Below are 18,810 nucleotides of genomic sequence, written 5' to 3' on the forward strand. Positions count from 1 at the left end.
TTGTTATTATTTATTGAGAGCTTAAGAATATGACAAGTACTATCCCAAGTACTTATATCTGTTATGAATTTAAGCCCCATAATACCTCAGTGAAGGTGATAACATTATTGTATCAATTTTATAGATGAAGAGTTTGAGGCGGAGAGAAGTGGCATAACTGGGGCAAGGTTACACGGCTAGTAAGTTGCATATCCTGGATTTAAGCCCAGGCAGTCCAGCTCCAAAGTCCACACTTTCAAAATATTATGTAAAGTATTTCCTGCCAAGAAGAAAATTGAACCATTAACATGTTCTAAAGGTATTGTTTTACCTATACCATTGGTTTTTGACTGGGGAAATTCTGTACCCCCTGGAGTACATTTGGCAGTGTCTGGAGGTATTTTTGGTTATTACAACCTGGGGTGGAGGGGTACTACTAGCATCTAGTGGGTAGAGACCAGAAGTGCTGCCAAATACCCCACAATATACAGCATTTGGCTCTGCACCCTGACCTCTTATTCTGGAAACTATATGTACAGGGGATTTGAAAGAATAACATAATATCAATATGTCCTCCTTTACCTATGTCCACCAATTTTTAACATTTTTGCCACATTTGTTTTATCTATCCCTCCATCCATTCCAATTCTTTCTCTCAGTAGGATATTCGGTTCATAGCAATCCCTCAACAAACGGTTATTGAAAATGGTCACCAAAAATGAAAGCCTATCCTATATTCAAAGCCATCAACATGTCATTGGCAGCAACTGATGGACTCACACTGATGGCATAGTTTTTTTCCCCGGCTCTTTGGAAATTAAGCTGCAGACACAATGCCACGTGCATGTCTTTAGAACAAGGACATTCTCCTACATAGCCACAACATGATGATCATACTTATGACAATTTTCCAAATGCTTGAGAATGTCTTCTTTGGCTGCCTCCTACCCCCCGCCCTAATCCAAGTTCTAATCAGGGTACAGACATTTAGTTTGGTTTATGTCTCCAGAGTTTTTTTTTTTTTTTTTTTTTTAAAGTCTAGAATAGTTTCCTCTCTTTCTGGTTTTTCAGTGTGTTTTTACACCAAAGACTCCAGGCTGATTATCCTGTAGGATATTCCACATTATGGATCTGTCTGGGTGTTTCTTGATTTGATTGATGGTAAACATTTTTGTCAGGCACCCTCCATACTGTTCTTACTGAATCATATCAGAAGGCATGCAATACCAGTTCGTCTCCTTATGGTGATGCTAATTTTATACCTGTGTGAGGTGGTGGCTATAGTTCTCTCCCATGTGAAAATACACTTCTCTCAAATGAGTGATTTGTGGGGTGATATTTTTGGTCCACGTAAAAGCATCCTGTCCCCCCAAATAGGAAGTTTTGTTTTTATACACACTTGTCACTTTTCAGACTGCAGGACTTCAGAGAAAAAAAAAAAAAAGACCCAACCTTTTCAAACCTGAGTTTCAGTAGGGACAAAATATCTCCCTGCCAGGGTTGTGGTAAGGATAACACTATAAATTGAATTCTATCCCCCACCTTCCCCTTTCCAATCCATATGATGAAGCTCCAGCCCCCAAGGGGATGGAGTTTGAAGATAGTCTTTGGGAGGTGATTAGGTTTAGATGAGGTCACAAGGGTGGGGCTTTCATGATGGGCTAGTGACCCTATAGGAGGAGACACCAGGTAGCATGCTGTCTCTGTGCTATGTGATGACACAATGAGAAGACAGCCATCTGGCAGCCAGGAAGAGGGCTCTCACCAGAACCACACCATGCTGACATCCTGATTTTGGACTTCTAGCCTCCAGAACAATGGGAAAATACACTTCTGGTGTGTAAGCCACGAACTCTGTGAGATTCTGTGACGGTAGCCTGAGCTATCTAAAACAGATTAAATGCTAAAATGCTCACGGCAGTCTCTTGGACATTACTTGACCTAGAAAAAGGTAATGAAGTTCTTTTCCATAATCTGAGATGCTAGGGGTTTGCTTGAGTCACCAAGGAAAAGGGTAGGCCTGGGACAATGAGTAATTGGGCAAGTTTTGTCCCCCTGGCGGACTAAACTTCTCAAAGTGAGAGCTTCATACCAGAGAAGTGTCAGGTAACCCAGCCAAGTCATGGCACAGCCTAATGCTGGCCCCTTGATCCACAGAGAGAATGCTGGTGGGACAGATGGGATGGGTTTACAACTTCCTGTTGCTTCTCACTAGCTCTAAGACCCTGGGCATGTCATCGACCCCTCTAATCTGTTTCCTGATCTGTGACAGGGGACATTAACTGTACTTGCCCACAGGGGTTATTATGAGGATTCAATAAAATAGCATGTTTGGCCCAACCTGTACTAAGCACTCAATAAACACTGGGAGGGATTGGTTACTAGAAATAAGACAAAAATCCCCAACACCTAGGAGAAGGTGAGTGAACTCCTGAACAGGTACTATTCTGGCACTGCCCTGGGTACGAGGGACTAGGGCCCCAACATGCTTGTTCTCCTGGATACCAGCGTGAACCGGGAAGACAGGAGCCCTGCCCTTACAGAGTTAATACGCCAGTGGAGGTAATGCAGACAGACATGTAAGCAGATGTCTTGTGACACACGCTATGAAGAAAATAAACAGAGAGGCATTACAGAGGCTAACAGTGGGGAAGGGAGTCTGTTGATGGAGTTGTCAGAGTGAGCCTCTCAGAGATGACAGGAAGAATGAGACTGGAAGGGTCAGAGGGAGCCAGCTGTGCAAATGGACGCACGAAGAGCATTCTACACAGGGGTGCAGCAAGAGCAAGAACCCCGAGGTGGAAAGGTGCAGGGCAGGCCAGGGCAGTAGAGTGGGGGACTCTGGAGCCTGGTGAATGAGCCTGAGCTGCAGTGAGTGGCCACAAGAGACGAGGTGGGGGCAGCCAGTGGGGGCCTGATCACAAATGGCGGTGGAAGCCATGGAAGGAACGACGGGAAGCTGCCAAAATTTTTTTTTTTTTTTAACTGTGGTAAAATATACGTAACATAAAATTCACCACTTTGATAATTTTTCAATGTCCAGTTCAGGGACATTAAGTACATCTATGTTGTTGTGCAACCATCACCACCACCCCATCTCCAGAAGCTTTTTCATCTTCCCCACTTGAAACTCCATCCGTTACGGAAGAACTGCCTACTCCCCACACCCTGTAGCCTTTGAAGGGCTTTACATGAGGAGATCTGCAACCCACCTGGCAGTCGGAGAGCACTGCAAACGAATGAAAGGAATGGGACAAAAATGGCACATGAATCACCGCAAGGCACAAGCAGGGGCAGGAGAGGCATCGGAGAAGCAGAGATGGAAGGAAACAGGCAGATGTGAGAAGCGCTGAGAGACAAGCCAGCCAGGACTGGGTGCAGCCACTGCCTCCTCCCTGCAGAGGTGTTGGTGGGGTGCTGGTGGTGGGAGGTACTCACAGCTGACCTGGGAGCCCAGCTTGTGCTCCCAGACGGCGTGCAGCTGCTGATACTCCTGCTGCGCGAGCTCCAGGCGCTGCCGCTTCACCTGGTAGATCTCCTTCTGCGCGCTCAACGCCTCCTGGGCCACCACCAGGTAATCCTTCAGCATGTGCTCCTGCTCCCGCCGCCATTGGACCCGCGGGTCCTCGATCTGGGTGGTTTCTGGAACAGACCCCAGCAGACACCCTAGGTCAGCACCTCACAAATAATCTGTTGGGTCGGTGGCCTGTGGAATCGACTACCAGAAATCAAAAAGCAGAATAAATAGGAAGTCACGATAAAGGCAGATGGGTTAAACTTAACCTATTAAACCACAGTGACTCTCCACTCGGATTAAGCAAACGAACAGAAAATAACCAGAATCAATTTCCATACCCAAAGTCAATCTGTCTCAGAACAGCCAGGAGAAGGACCAAAATAACCAGAATCAATTTCCATACCCAAAGTCAATCTGTCTCAGAACAGCCAGGAGAAGGACCAGGTTTGAGTTCTAATCTAGATAGAGGCTCAAGGACATTATAGATGCTTAAGGTCATCTGTTTTGGTAAAGAAAATTAAATAATATTTTAGATGGTATGAAAAAATAAGGACCTCATTTCCTGCTGGCAATGTAAATTAAAGCATATTTAGAAGAGGACGGAGTATGCAAATAAAGACCCTTAAAGTGTGAATACCTTTGACCAATAATACCCCCATACTAATTTATTATTAAACATAATAAAATATGTAGGCAAACATACATTTGTACCAAACTGGGATAATAATAATAATGAAAATAATAACTAGCACTTAGTTCATGTTTACTCTGTGCGAGGCACTGATCTAACTACTTTACATCTATTTACCCCTTCGATCCTTACACTAACCTAAAGGGAAGATTCCATTTTGACACCCACTACTCAAAAGGGAAAATCTGGACACAGATCAAATAACTTGCTCAAGGTCACATGGAAAATAACTGGCCAAATAGGTCTGCTGTGTTTTACATAATACACTGCCACAGCCACTAAAAATAGTGTGTTCAAAGAAATAGGATGAAATGGAAAGGGGCCTATGATATACGAGTAGAAGTACAGAGGGCAAACCATATAAATAATTTTGATTATTGAAATTATACGTACATTCTCAAAATGATTAGGAGACAACTTAGCACCTTATCGGCACTAGATATGCCTTGGTAGTAGTAGGATATTTTTTCTTCATTCTTTTTGAAAAAAATTATCTATAAATATGTATAGTGATCATATGAAAAAAAAAAAAAGTCAAAACCCAAAAAGATAGACATTTAGAAAAAGGGACAGCAGGCAGCTGAACGACATGGAACAGGTCAAAGCAATGTCAAAGAATCAATGCCCATCAACTGCCAACGCTCCAGCCACTTCCCAGGTGGGGGGTGAGGTTGGAGAGTGGGGGGTGCTGACACATCAGAAACTGTACAATCATGGCCATGTGGTGAACCCAGCCAGCAGACAGGTTTTGCTTAACCCAAAGTGTTTTATTAGTTTTGAGTTGGTTACTAGTATGTAAAAATAGGAGATTTAAACATTAGAATCCTGATATCTGGTTTCTCAGAAGATCTGGCCACACTGAGTCCACAGTCCGCCACAGACCCGAGCACTGCATCAGTCTGCTGGTCTGCTTCATTCATTTGGGTCATGGTTCTGACTCCTGGAGAATCTGAGTTCATGTCTCCTTTTATATAGGCCCTAGAGCTCTCATTCCTCCTGCATAGGCCCAAATGAGCATTTCTAATGAAAGCAAAAACGGATAGGGAGAATGATCACAGAAGCAGCAGGGCCGGGATGCCTGTGTGGCTCACTCAGTTAAGCGATTGACTCTTGATTTCAGCTGAGGTCTGATCTCAGGTCCTCAGATCGAGGCCCGCACCAGGCTCTGTGCTCAGTGCAGAGTTTGCTTGAGATTCACTCTCTCTGCCCCTCTCCACTGCTTGCATGTGTGCACATGCTTTCTCTCTAAATAAATAAATAAATCTTAAAAAAAAAAAAAAAAAGCAGCAGGGCCAAATTTTCATCCCTGCCAGTAATTGCTGTGTTACAATGGGCAGGCTGCTTAACCTCTCTGAATGTATTTCTATAATTACTAAAGAGGATAATCAGCCCTGCCTCCTAGGAAGCTATAAAGCACTTCTGCTCAGGTAAAGTAAACAAACGGTGGTTGAGAGGAAAGCACAAACTCTTTTCTGGGACCAGTTTTTGAACTGTCCACGAATAGCAATTCCTTTAGCTTTTCCTCCTCCCTTTTTCTGGGAAAGAAAACAAGGACTTAAGATTGCTGGCAGGAGCCACAAGATTGCTTCTCATAAGAAAAACTTTGCAACTCTTCCACTAAGAAAGGAGGAGGGACATTTGCAAGAAAAAATTAAGAAGGGGAGCATTTATAAGGCTAGGGCCCATAACCCATCAGTAGATGTGGACTCTCAGAGTCAGGGACTCTTGACTGCCCTTCAAGCACTAGCCTCAGACCTCCAGCTGACAGAAACCACATAAAAGAAACAGCTGGTCATGGCGCCAGGTTGGAGATGTTTTCTTAAGTTTGTAACTTTTTAAAATTTATATTTTTGGGGAAAGATACTGAAAAATACCTAAAAGGAAAATCTCACAATTCCACCACTGCAAATTTATAAAACACGAAGGGAGAGTTTCCATGTCTCTAATTCTACTACCCAGAAGTAAATGCTGCTAGGAGTCTCAGATACTAAAAGATACTATCCTTTGATTATATGTCAATCTGTTTATACATATGTATCTATATACACTAATTTATTTTTAATGCAAAATAGCCCCATGTCATATATACTAGTCTGTAATCTGCTTCCATCTGCAAATGATGTATCATACTCATCCTCCCATGAGTGCAGACGCAACTCAATTTTTTGTTTATTGGTTTTACTGTTTTTATTTATTTTTAAATCTTTTTATTTACTTCAACCATTTAAATGGTTGCATATCACTGTATGGTATGGTATTAAGCTTTATTTATGGTAGAGTGTTAGTGGTTTCTCAGACCACTATTGGGAAACTTTTGGATTATTTTCATTTTTTTTGCTACCACAATCAATACTGCAGTGACAATTGTTAAAAACAGTTTTATGAACTTGTGTGATTAATTCTGCAGAATATATTTCTTAATAGAGGGACTACTGGGTTGGAGGGTATATATAAATATATAGAAATATTTGTTTAATTTTTGCAGATACAACCAAATTACCTTCCAAAAGGTTATATCAATTTTTATTCTCACAAACAGCCTATGAAAGTGCCTTTTTCCCCAGATTCTCAGCAAAACTGCCTTAGAAAAAATGTTAGTACTTCATCCAGTAATTTTGGGTCCTGGCAATGTATTAGAATCAGCTGAGGAGCTACAAAAAACAAAAACAAAGAAGCCTGAACTCTGCCCCAGAACACTTACATCAGAATTTCTAGGAGTGGGACCCAGGCATTGTGAGTTGTATAAGCTTCTCCAGGTGACTCTGAAATGCAGATAGGGCTGAGAAGCCCTAAGTGCAACATTAGAATCACTTGGGCATATTTTAACACTCCTGATGCCCAGGTCCCAACCTGGATCAATTAGATCGGAATCTCTGGGGGTGGGGATGAGGCAAAGGTGATTTGCAAAGCTCCCCAAATAATTCCAATGTGTCACCAAAGGTGAAAACCACTAAGAGGTGACAACACAGATGGGCTGAGTGATCACTGAAGCTGGCAGGCTAGGCTGGCAGGTGTGATGCTGAACTCCAGGTGGGATCACCCACCAGAGGGCTCGCTGAATCACCGGGCCCTAGACGAGCAGCTAGGGCACACGTGGATGAGCCCTCCCTCTCTCCAGTGCTCCCTTTAGTAGTGCCTGCCCTGTGGCCGAGGTCCTACTCTTTGAAACATAAATGTATGGGAGAGCCTTAATTGAAAGCTTGGTCAGCCACCACTTTTGGTGGTCCAGGCTTTCTCTCTCTCTCTTTTTTTTTAAGATTTTATTTATTTATTCGAGAGAGAGAGAGAGAGAGAGAGAGAGACAGAGAGAGGCAGAGACACAGGCAGAGGGAGAAGCAGGCTCCATGCAGGGAGCCCGACGTGGGACTCCATCCCGGGTCTCTAGGATCACACCCTGGGCCGAAGGCGGCGCTAAACCACTGGGCCATAGGGGCTGCCCCAGGCTCTCTTTTATAGTAGAAACCAACACAGAAAGATGAATGCACACATAGACAAACAACACACAACCCCACATCAGAATACTGGTTTCAGCCTGGCCGCATGTTAGAATTATCCCCGAGATTCCCATTCAATTGGTCTGCACTATGAAGTGGGTATCAGTATATTGCTTAAATCAACTTTATTAAGGCATAATTTAAATACGATGAAGTGCAGGCATTTGAAGTGTGTATAGTTCAATATGTTCTGACAAATGTGTACACCATTAACCACTGCTTGAATCAATGTATAAAACATTCCCTTTACCTTAACAATCCCTGTACTCTTTCCCAGTCACCGCCATCCACCTCCTCCCTCCACTTCTACCTGTTTAGAACTTCCCATCAACGGGCCCATATACAGAGTGTACTCTCTGGGCCTTGCTTCTCATGCTCAGCATAAGGCTTTTAAGACTCATTTATGTTGTTTTATCAGTGACCTGTTTCTTGTTATTGCTCAATAATATTCTATTATGTGAATGTTATCACAATTCACTTTTTGATGAACTTTTAGGTTGTTTCTAGTTTGGGATTTTTTTTAAAAAAAGTATTTGTTTGAGAGAGAGTGCGTGGGTGCCTGTGAATGGGAGGAGGTGGCAAAAGGAGAGAGACAGAAAATTCACGAGCAGACTCCCTGTTGACATTGGAGCCCAATGCAGAGCTTGATCCCAGGACCCTGAGATCATGACCTGAGCCAAAATCAAGAGTTTGACACTTAACCAACTGAGCCACCCAGGCGCCCCTCTAGTTTGGGATTATCATGAAAAGCTTTAATGGACATGCATGTACAAGTCTTTGGGCACATGTTTGCATTTCTCCCAGGTAAAACTATCCAGCAGTGGAACTGCTGTGTTGCATGATAAGCATATACTGAATTTTATTTAAAAAAAAAACAGCAATCATTTTGAACTGATGAGTTCTACACACATTCCACACCCCACTACCTCTACACACCACACACCCACTTTCTACACACACCACACACCCATCCAAAATGGTTGCTCTGATTTACATCTCACCACTAACGTATTAGAGTTCTGGTTCCTTCACATCCTTGCCAACTACGGGCATTGTTAATCTTTTTCATTTTAGTCATTACAGTGGGGTTGCAGTGGTACTTCCCTGTAGTTTTTTTTTAAATTGGTCATTTGTATATCTTTAGTGAAAGTGTCTTTTTAAATCTCTTGCTTATAATTTTTATTGAGTTGTTGGGCTTCTTAATATTAAGTTGTAAGATATAAGAGTTCTTTATACATTCTTGATGTGGTATTCTTACATTCTTTGTCAGATGTAAGAATCCTAAATATTTTTTTCCTTATCTGTGGCTTGCCTTTTCAGTTTCTTAATGGTGTCTTTTGAAGAACACAGGTTTAAATTTGATGAAACTCCATTTATCAATTTTTTTCTTTTATAGTTAGTGATTGTTGGGTGTTGTGCAAAAAAAAAAAATCTTTTCCTACCATAAAATCTTGAAGAGTTTTCTCCTATGTTTTCTTCTAGATCTCTTCTAGTTTTCCCTTTTATGTTTGGGTCTATGGTCATTTTGAGGTTTCTTTTATGTACGGTGTGAGGCAAGGAGAAAAGTGGACATGTACTTTTTTCTATGTGGACCAGCAACTGTTGAAAAGACTGTCCTTTAGGACACTGTGCTTTTCAGAAGCTCCCGGGGGTTCTATGGAATTGTGTTAATAGCTGTTAGTCCTGAACCACTTCTGAGGGAGTCCTCCCAGACCCAGCCTCGTCTGCTGGTACTCCCCTTCCTTAAGTCCATCACACCCAAACAGATAACTTCACACTTGGATCTTTGAGATCACCTTGGCTAGCTAATTTCTCGTTTTTATTAAAGCTATACATGGCCACAGTTTAATCATTCAGCATGTTATAAACTTAGCTATGTAAAACATCACCCCCTATCTTCTACCCCCTTATGTTCCCCTCCCTAAAAAGCAGCTTTGCCAACATTTAGCTGAGTGAAACTATCATTGAGAACCTCTTCTCTATTCTCCCTCATGCCCCAAACATCAACCTACAAACACATTCCACACACGTTCTCCACACTCATGAGTTCACACACATTCCACACACCACCACCTCTACACACCACACACCCACTTTCTACACACACCACACACCCATCCATGTGGCTAACACTATTGTATTTTACAAAAGCTTTAACAACAATCATCTTAAAAACAGCTGAACATCTGGAGAATGCCCAACCTTGTTACTATGCAAAAGAATGCAAATGAAAAGCAGTAAAGTAAGAATTTACAACCTATGATGGATTTATCAAAACATAAAGAAAAGAAAATAGCCCCATACTGATCAAGGTATCAGGAAAACAGTAATCTGGCTGCCTGCAGCAATATAGATTGCTAAAATTTTCTGGAAATACTTATCAATCTAGGAATATGGACCAGAAGTCTCAAATAACCTTTCAGTTTGTGATCCTCTATTTGGAAATATAAATGAAATTATCACAAAGGAGAGAAGCAATATGAATAAAGATTCTCCCTCTAGTGTTATTTATTTCTAATAAATAAATGGAAATAACACAAAAGGTCAGCAATGAGGGCAATTATGGTATATTTATGTGGTATGGTATATTTATGGTATATTTATGGTATATATATTATATATATTTATGGTATATTTATGTGGTAATATGTAACACCACATCTACTCAATACATTAAAAATGACAAATATGGTGGCACTTGGATGGTGCAGTCCGTTGAGCATCCAACCCTTGGTTTTGGCTAAGATCATGATCTCAGGGTTGTGGGATTGAGGCTGGCCTCTGGCTGTGTGGTCAACACAGAGTCTGCCTGAGGATTCTCTCTCCCTCTCCCTCTGCACCCCCCCCCCACTTGCGCAAACACCCACGCATACTCTCTCTCTCAAATAATCTTTTTTAAAAATGACAAATATAAAGACTACATGGTATCTCTCAAATACTCAAAGCATGAAGAGAAAATGGCAAAACACACAACTTGATCACTGATTAAAACCATCTAATTAGGATGGATGTAAATAGTGGGAGTACTGAAATTAATAAAATGGGTCATATTTTGGAAAGCATTGTCTATATTTGCTGCTCCTCATTCCTCCAGCTTCTTTCAGACTCACTGTAGTCAGGCTCTTGCCCTGAGTCCTTGTCCAAAGCTCCCCTCTCAAGTTGGGTCTATCTCAGTCATCTTGCTACATGATCCATCAGAAGTATTCAACAGGATTCAAGACCCTCTCTTTGACGTACTTCCTTCACATAGCTGCTAAGATAGCATGGTTTTCCTCTCTCCTTCCTGGTCACTCCTCAAGGTCACCACTGGCTTTTCCCTTCTCTGCATCCCCTTACTATTTGAGGACCCCAAGCCTCACTTCTCAGTCCTCTTCTCTGTCTTTGATTTACTCCTTTGATGACCTCAGCTGTTTCATGTCTTTAAATACTACCTATATGCCAACAACTCCCAAATAACTATCTTAGCCCAGATCTCTTTTCCAAACTCCAGAGTCCTTTATCAAATTGGCCAGCAATATCTTAAATGTGTAACAGACATGGAAGACTCAACATGCCCAAGCTCTTGTTTTCCTTCTAAACTCAGTTATCCTCCAGTTTTTTCCATCCAGTCGATGACACTCCATCCTGCCAGTTGCTCAGTCTCCATGAGCATCATTCATTCCTCTTTCATGCTCCATATGCAATCTACCAGGAAATCCTATTGGCTCTACCTTGAAAATACATCCACATCTGGCCACTTTTTGCCACTTCCACCACTGTGGCCTTGGTCTGGGTCACTTGAACTACTGTAATCATCTCTCACAAGATTTCTGCTTCTGTGTTTGCCCAACTAAGGTCTATTCTCAGTAAAGCAGCCAGAGTGGCCTTTTTATGACATAAAGCAGATCATGCCACTCATCTGCTTAAAACTCTTCAATGGCTCTCATCTCACATGGAACAAAAGCTAGAGCCCATAAGGCAGATCACCTTGCAAAATACCACCCCATCTATGCTCTGCAACTCTCTGGCCTGATGTTCTTCTCCTGGCTTCCTCACTCACTCATTCTGCTATGTGCACACCTGCTTCCTTGCCATTGCTGTGCAAGCTGAACATGACCACTCCTCAGAGTTCTTGCTCTATCAATCCTCTACCTAAAATACCCCCTTATTTCCCTCAAGTCTTAGCTCCTAAAAATCTCATTTTCTAAACCAGATCTTCTTTCTAAAGACTATCACCACTGTCCTTCCCCACTACCCTCAAATGTACCCCCACATGTCTCAGCTCACACTCTTTCTCTTTCTCCCATAATACTCCAATTAATTAATACATCACATAATCAGCTTATTTATGTTATTTATTTTTTTTGGCTTTTCTGCTAAAATGGAAGCTCTATTAGGGGAAGAAACCTTGCCATTTTGCATTGTCACATATCCCAAGTTCTGAGAACAGTACCTGGAACATGATAGGTGGCCAGTGAATATTTGCTGAATCAATGGATGCTAGATGGTGGACTTAATTTGTCCTATTTCTATTGGGTCTATAATGGAAGAAGGTAATTTCAGTCCATGAACCACACAAACATGGAGGACTGGTCCGAGTCCATTGCTCCGAATGCTTGGGCCTCAAGAGTCACACTCACTCCACCTGTATCACTGGCTCCATCTGCAGAAGTGGTGCCCTCCATCCAAGGAGAACAACTTCAGAGCTAAAGGCACCCAATAGCCTGATAGCTGGTAAAACTATCAGAATTCTTCCTATGGTGGCCCCTATTTACTCACCTGCCCATATACCCCATTTCTACCATCATCCTCTCAAGAACAAACCCTGCCACTGCCTGCTGCTCCTTCCTCCCTTCTATTTCTCCAGCAACTCCCAGAAGCACCTTAAAATCCCACTCTCGCCATCAGATTTTAATGAGGGGGATGAACTCAGCAATTAAACACAAGGAGAGGACTGGTTAGGGTTCCTGTGCATCAGTGTTTAACCCAGCATACCGTGCGGCCCTCCAAGCATTAACCTCATTCCCTGTACACACTCAATTAGGCATATTTACTTCTCATTATCCAGCATGCAATCATGAGTGCTAATAAAAACCTCTGCTACCCCCAACAATGCAATTAATGCCATTAGCTGTCTCTCAGAAACTCTTCTACACTTTGGTGCCGACCAAGTCTGCTCATTCATTTATTTAGTCATGAATTCATGCACATATGCCCTTTCCTATTTAACAGAGGAAAAATGTGCACCTACTATGTGCCTTACCAAGCACAGGTATGGGACTGGAGCAGTGAATTAGATAATGTCCTGTTTTACAACAGGCAAATGGTTATACCACAGAGTGATGAGGGGCACAAAAGAGCATGGCCAGGTGCTAGTGAAACCCCAAGGAGGAACTGAATGGGGAACCACAACTCAAACCTCAGTTCCACCCCTCTAGCTCTGAGTGTCAAGCAGTCAGTTTAGATTTCTAAGTTCCATTTATATGATGGGGATAATCATCCTAACACTCCATGGGGGAGCAGGGAGGATTAAATGAGATGATGACTATCAGGTGCCTGAGCACACTGCACAGAATGTATGTTCAGTGAACTGGGGCTTTTAGGATTTTGTGCTCTATTCTCAGCCCTCAGGTTTGGCCAGGCACATCCCATTTCATTCCATTCTCCTCTTGCCTGAAAGAACAAAGGGAACCCTACACTTCAGAAGGTTGAGAGTGAGACAGGCTTTGGATAAATGAATGGGGCAGCAAATTTCAGAGGGCAGGAAATAGTCCTGGCCAGGAAGTGTACTAAGGATGAAGCCCAAATATGTATCAACTCTCCCTGGCAGGGGGACTGTGACCTGGGTTCCTCCACCTGTCAGACAATATGCTTGTCCCTTTCTCAATTTATTCCTCTATCATAGTCCTAGAGACAAAGACACTAGGAATATTTACTCTGGATCAGGACACTTGGATCATGGACAAAAAGTGAGGGTGGGCTGACTGGTATGAGGGGCTGGAGGCGCACACTCATACCAATTCACTATGGACACACATGTATGCATACTGCCAGGGACATGTGGGGGCTCCAGCTGCCCCAAAATGGCCTGCCAGGGACAATGACACATCTGCCTTACATGGAAAAAATCCGTATGCACAAAAATTGAGATATATATACATAAAAAGGATATATGCATATACACAAACATACAATTGGAACATTTCTGGAATGATACACAAGAAATTATTAGCAGTGGCTGTTTCTGTAAAATTGGGGAGCTGGGTTGTGAGCGGGGAGTTTTAGATTCTATTTAAAACCCTTCTAAATGGTTATTTTGTATGAGCATACATTATCTATCTATATCTACATTGACATCTCTGTCTAACTCTATATAAAACAAAACACAATCTGGCTTCAAGAATCTCTGCCGGCAGCTCTTTCAGACTTGAGGGGAGGGGTGTGGAGGTAGAGGGATGGGGTGCAGGCTGGGGAAGGGAGGCTGGCCAGGAACTTACTGGTGTTGTGGTCTATGAAGTAATCTCCAACCTGTGGGTCATACGCCTCTTCCCATCCTAGCGGCAACTCATCACTAATGCAGTCAGCAAAGGTGAGCGGTTTGGTGTACCTGGCAGAGAGGAGAGACAGACTCCATCAGCCCACAGTCCCCAAGGTCCTGCAGCTCACCACTTCTCTCAGCCTCCCTGCTCCTCTGGGCTGGCCCAACAGAGCCACAGACTCCACACTGACCCCAGCCCTGCTGTCCCCATGGCCCCCCATCGTCCCAGGAAGGTGAGTGCATGGCTGCAGCAGCAGGTTAGATCATCCAGGAGGGAGGCAGGGAAACTGCATTCCAGTCCCCACTTGGCCACTCATTTGGGAATGATTTGAGCAAGTCACCTTCCTTCTTGGGGGTGTTCTGCATCTGCATCTTTGAGAGGTTTGTAGAAAAGGGTTCGAAGGTCAAGCTTTGCTCCTGAACTTGGACTCCAGCCCTCACTGGCTTCTTCACTGCAACTCACTTGCCTACCCCACCCCCAGTCTTCATTCTGGCTCTAGCTCACATTTGTCAAGCCCACTTGCCCTCTGGAAAGCTGGTTTATAGCAGCATCTAGAATAGCAGATGTTCCAATCCTATGAATTTGGCCAAAAGAAGTATTTATTTACCTCCTGATTAAGTTCCCAAATGCTGACATCCACCACTGTCCTTCCCTAGACAATCCAGGCCAAACTGATCTTTTTAGTAACAGCTACTCTCTAAGGCCCCATTTTGGTGTGCAGTGGTAGTAATCATCCAACTAAATGAACTAAGGCAGTCAAGGTGGGAAAACAGTGCAAACCATTGGTCAAGCATTTCAGCCAGACTGCAGGGAGTCACCAACCTGGACAGACAGCCAGTCAGCCCAAGTGGCCCATCCAGAAAGCCCCTCTGGTCTCTCCCACGGCTGACACTTCTGAAAATACATATTCAGATGTCCTCCCTCTCCTGTGTGCTCCCACCTCTCCCAATCCTGGATGTCCAGAAGGCTCTGTTTCATCACTCTCAGGGTAAAGCAGTAGGCTGATGACCATAGGCCAGAAGGAAAGAGGACTGGAATAGGTCTACGATTCCTAATGAAGACCTTCCCTTCCAGGCCTCAGGAAACTGCCCTCTCTCTTATACTGTGCTATCTCCTCTCCTATACCTACTCTTAGTCAGACTTAAGCAAAATATATGGGGAGGAAAAGGAACACTTGAAAGAGCCCCTGGTGGGCAGGATGCGGTGATTCATGGGCTACCATCTATCCAAGTCAGGTAGGTCATGAAAAACACCTCCTGGCTGAATAAGTGGAGAATCCAAAAGCTTGTGTTAGTAATTTGCTGCTGTATTGTGAGAGACGATGAGGATGAGGCCAGAGGCAACTAGGATATGCAACAGACTGCTCCGTCAAATAAAGAGTCAGTAATCATCACTTATATTGGCTATGTGGGTTCAGCCACTTGTTCTCTTTGAGCCTCAGTTTTTTTCTTTCTTTTCTTAAGGGGGGTGGGGAGGATAGGGCAGAGGGAGAGGGAGAGAACCTCAAGCAGGCTCCATGACCAGTGCAGAGCCTGATGCAGGGCTTGATCTCATGACTCTGAGATCATGAACTGAGCCAAAATCAAGAGTCAGACACCTAACCAAATTAGTCACCCAGGCGCCCCTCATCTAAATCAATCTTTCTTTCTTTCTTCCTTCCTTTCTTTCTTTCTTTCTTTCTTTCTTTCTTTCTTTCTTTCTTTCTTTCTTTCTTTCTTTCTTTCATTTATTTGAGGGGGAGGAAGGACAGAGGGAGAGAGAGAATCTCAAGCAGACTCCCTGCTGAGCACAGAGCCTGATGCAGGGTTCGATCTCATGACCTGATGCCTGATGATGATGATGCCTGAGCCAAAATCAAGAGCTGGATGCCTAACCTACAGAGTTATCCAGGTGCCCACCCCTCCTCTTCTTTAAAGATTTATTTGAGGGATCCCTGGGTGGCGGCAGCAGTTTAGCGCCTGCCTTTGGCCCAGGGCATGATCCTGGAGACCCGGGATCGAATCCCACGTCAGGCTCCCGGTGCATGGAGCCTGCTTCTCCCTCTGCCTATGTCTCTGCCTTTCTCTCTCTCTCTCTCTGTGTGACTATCATAAATAAATAAAAAAAAAGATTTATTTGAGAGAGAGAGAGAGATCAGTGAGGGAGAGAGAAAGAAGCAGACTCTCTGCTGAGTGCAGAGACCCATAAAGGTTTTGATTCCACAACCCTGAGATCATGACCTGAGCTGAAATCACTTAACCGACTGGGCCACTCAGGCACCCCTGAGCCTCAGTATTTTTACCTGACAAGTGGGGATAATAGTAACAACTGTCCAGGCTGTTGGCTAGGTTAAATAACGTCATATTTTAGGAGCATTTAGCACAGATCCTGGTGTGAATGAATGCTCAGAAAACATTATTGTTATCTCTGTTCCCTAGAAGAGAAAATTGAGGCTAGAAAAGACTAAGTACGATTCTCCAAGTCAATGACGAACCTGGAATCTCAAATGTGTCTCCAGAGTCATGAGCTAAAGGGTTCTCTTGGATTGATGTTTTCAGTGTACCTCCTGAGCCCTGGGGAAAATGCCAAGCCACTGTCTTAGAGTCAGAGGAGGAAAGAAATGGAAAAGACACACAGGTGACAGGGACTTTCATTGGCAAGGAAAGCTCTTCATTCAGGCACAATTGTGCGACTCTGGATAAAGTTCCTGCAAACTGTTTTCGGCCCACACTTCCTGCCCACCCCATGCCCTACCCAGGCTTCAGAAACAAAAAGGCCATGTCTCACAGCGCCTCCTCATCTTCTGACTTCACCAAGTGGTTTGTTCTCTCTTTTTCTTTTTCTTTTTTTTTAAAGTATTTTTCTTAATTTTTTATTTATTTATGATAGAGAGAGAGAGAAAGAGAGGCAGGCATAGGCAGAGGGAGAAGCAGGCTCCATGCACCGAGAGCCTGACGTGGGATTTGATCCCGGGTCTCCAGGATCGCGCCCCGGGCCAAAGACAGGCACTAAACCGCTGCGCCACCCAGGGATCCCTGTTCTCTCTTTCTTACAGAGGATGAAGATCAGTGACCACCAAAGAGTCAAGTCTCGTCCAACATCATTTGATACAGCAAATCTCTGAAAAAGCCTCTGAAGAAAAACCACACATAGGCATACCCCTCTGCAGAGAGTCACTCTCTTACTGAGGACAGAAGAATCTGTGAGGGAACGGGCATGCTTGAATCAAACCTTCCTTTCTGGTTAATTCCTCTCCCCGCTTCTGCCCTGAAAGCTCTGCCTGCCAGCCTGGCTGCACAGACAGGAATCCTATTATATATACTGTTTGCAACCCAGAAAATCAAGAAGATATGTCCCTTCCTGACAGTTCCTCTGGGATCAGTGCCTTTCAAAAGTCTTCCCTGGGGATCAATTAAATGGTTTCATCAATGGTGCATCTAATAAGAGATTCCTGTGTCCCCCACAAACAAATAAATATTTATGGAATGGGTGACTGCAATAATGAATATGTAAGAATGAAAAATAATGATGTATTGTCCTATATTTTGCTAAAAGGAAAGGATGCTCTCAATAGATCATGAGAAAAACAACACTGTTGAAAGAGAACATCTACAGGATACTGTTATGGTATATTTTGTCTAAAAATGTGTGTTCACACATGCATGTGCCTGTGTGTGCTTATGTGTGTGTACAGAAGAGAAACTGGGTGTTCACTTCGGCAGCACATATAGAAGGGAAACTGGAAAGATGTACATAAAAATGTCATCTTGGTCCAGGGGTTGTAATGTAATTTTTTTTTTTTTTACTAATTTCTCTGTAATGTTCATATATCAGTATAATTAAAATATTTAATAATGGCTAAATCTAGGCTTAGAAAGCAAGTTATATATATCATGTTCTCTCTCCGGATAACAGGCACTCTTATCCATTTTACAAATGAGAAAACATGCTCAGTATCACACAGTTAGTAAACCTCAGAGTGATAACCTAAAGCCACACTGCCTGATTTCCAAACCTAGGCTTTGCTAATAAGAATTAACAAAACCAAGTGAGTCTCAGAACAAACTGGAACACAGAGTAAGCTATGCCAGAGATATAGATAATGCCTCTCGACCTTCAGAGGCAAGTCTGAAGTAGGCAAAAGGCACTGGAGCGTCAGTATATTTGTACCTTTGATCATCGGTGTCTTGGTACAAAGATGTTCAATACACTTGGATCATCCACAGTTTCTCGATGAAAAGATAGTCAAGTGTTTCAAAGAATCCAAGTCATCGATATTAGTAATTCACTGAACTCTTGGTGAGGATGGAGGCTGGAGATAGGACAGGTCTGAAAGTGCCCAAATGCATCACTTTTCCAGAAAACCATGAACTCCACTGAGTGTTCCAGCCTTAGATACTGGGAAGTCAGAACTGTGATAAATGTTAGCTACAAGGTTCAGATATGTGACTGCCATGAGAATATGCCACTGAGATGCTGACTTCCACTTATAGGGAACACAGACATTATGCCCATCAAGGATAAAGAAGAGCGAGTCAAGAGGACCCAAAGTCAGAAGGAGAGGGCACGAGGATAAAGGTAGGCTCTGGTTTGATATTCAGGGTTCCCCTTTGATGCAATCCTGGGGGAAAA

The 18,810-nt window shown here is 43.2% G+C and overlaps 1 protein-coding gene and 1 long non-coding RNA gene across 10 annotated transcripts in view; one reads left to right on the forward strand and one right to left on the reverse strand.

The window, feature by feature from the left end:
* The window catches only part of WWC1 (WW and C2 domain containing 1), a 152,411-nt gene that overhangs the window by 66,447 nt on the left and 67,154 nt on the right, over window positions 1–18,810 (reverse strand). For all 7 annotated transcript variants that reach the window (XM_049109162.1, XM_035715045.2, XM_035715042.2 and 4 more), the window contains exons 2-3: window positions 14,158–14,267; window positions 3,418–3,621 (exon numbers count right to left, since the gene is read on the reverse strand). In XM_049109162.1, coding sequence (XP_048965119.1) covers window positions 3,418–3,621; window positions 14,158–14,267 — 314 coding nt within the window. The remainder of the gene's footprint in view (window positions 1–3,417; window positions 3,622–14,157; window positions 14,268–18,810) is intronic.
* LOC112651247 (uncharacterized) lies at window positions 1,676–17,999 on the forward strand. Of its 3 annotated transcripts, none has more exons than XR_003130692.3 (4): window positions 1,676–1,930; window positions 14,219–14,431; window positions 15,935–16,089; window positions 17,208–17,999. It is a non-coding gene; the product is annotated as an uncharacterized LOC112651247 (long non-coding RNA). The 3 variants fall into 3 exon arrangements; XR_003130691.3 differs by having other exon boundaries at window positions 1,677–1,930; window positions 17,234–17,997; XR_003130690.3 differs by lacking the exon at window positions 15,935–16,089 and having other exon boundaries at window positions 1,685–1,930; window positions 17,234–17,994.

Source organism: Canis lupus, chromosome 4, assembly GCF_003254725.2.
Source record: "Canis lupus dingo isolate Sandy chromosome 4, ASM325472v2, whole genome shotgun sequence".
Lineage (NCBI taxonomy): Eukaryota > Metazoa > Chordata > Mammalia > Carnivora > Canidae > Canis > Canis lupus.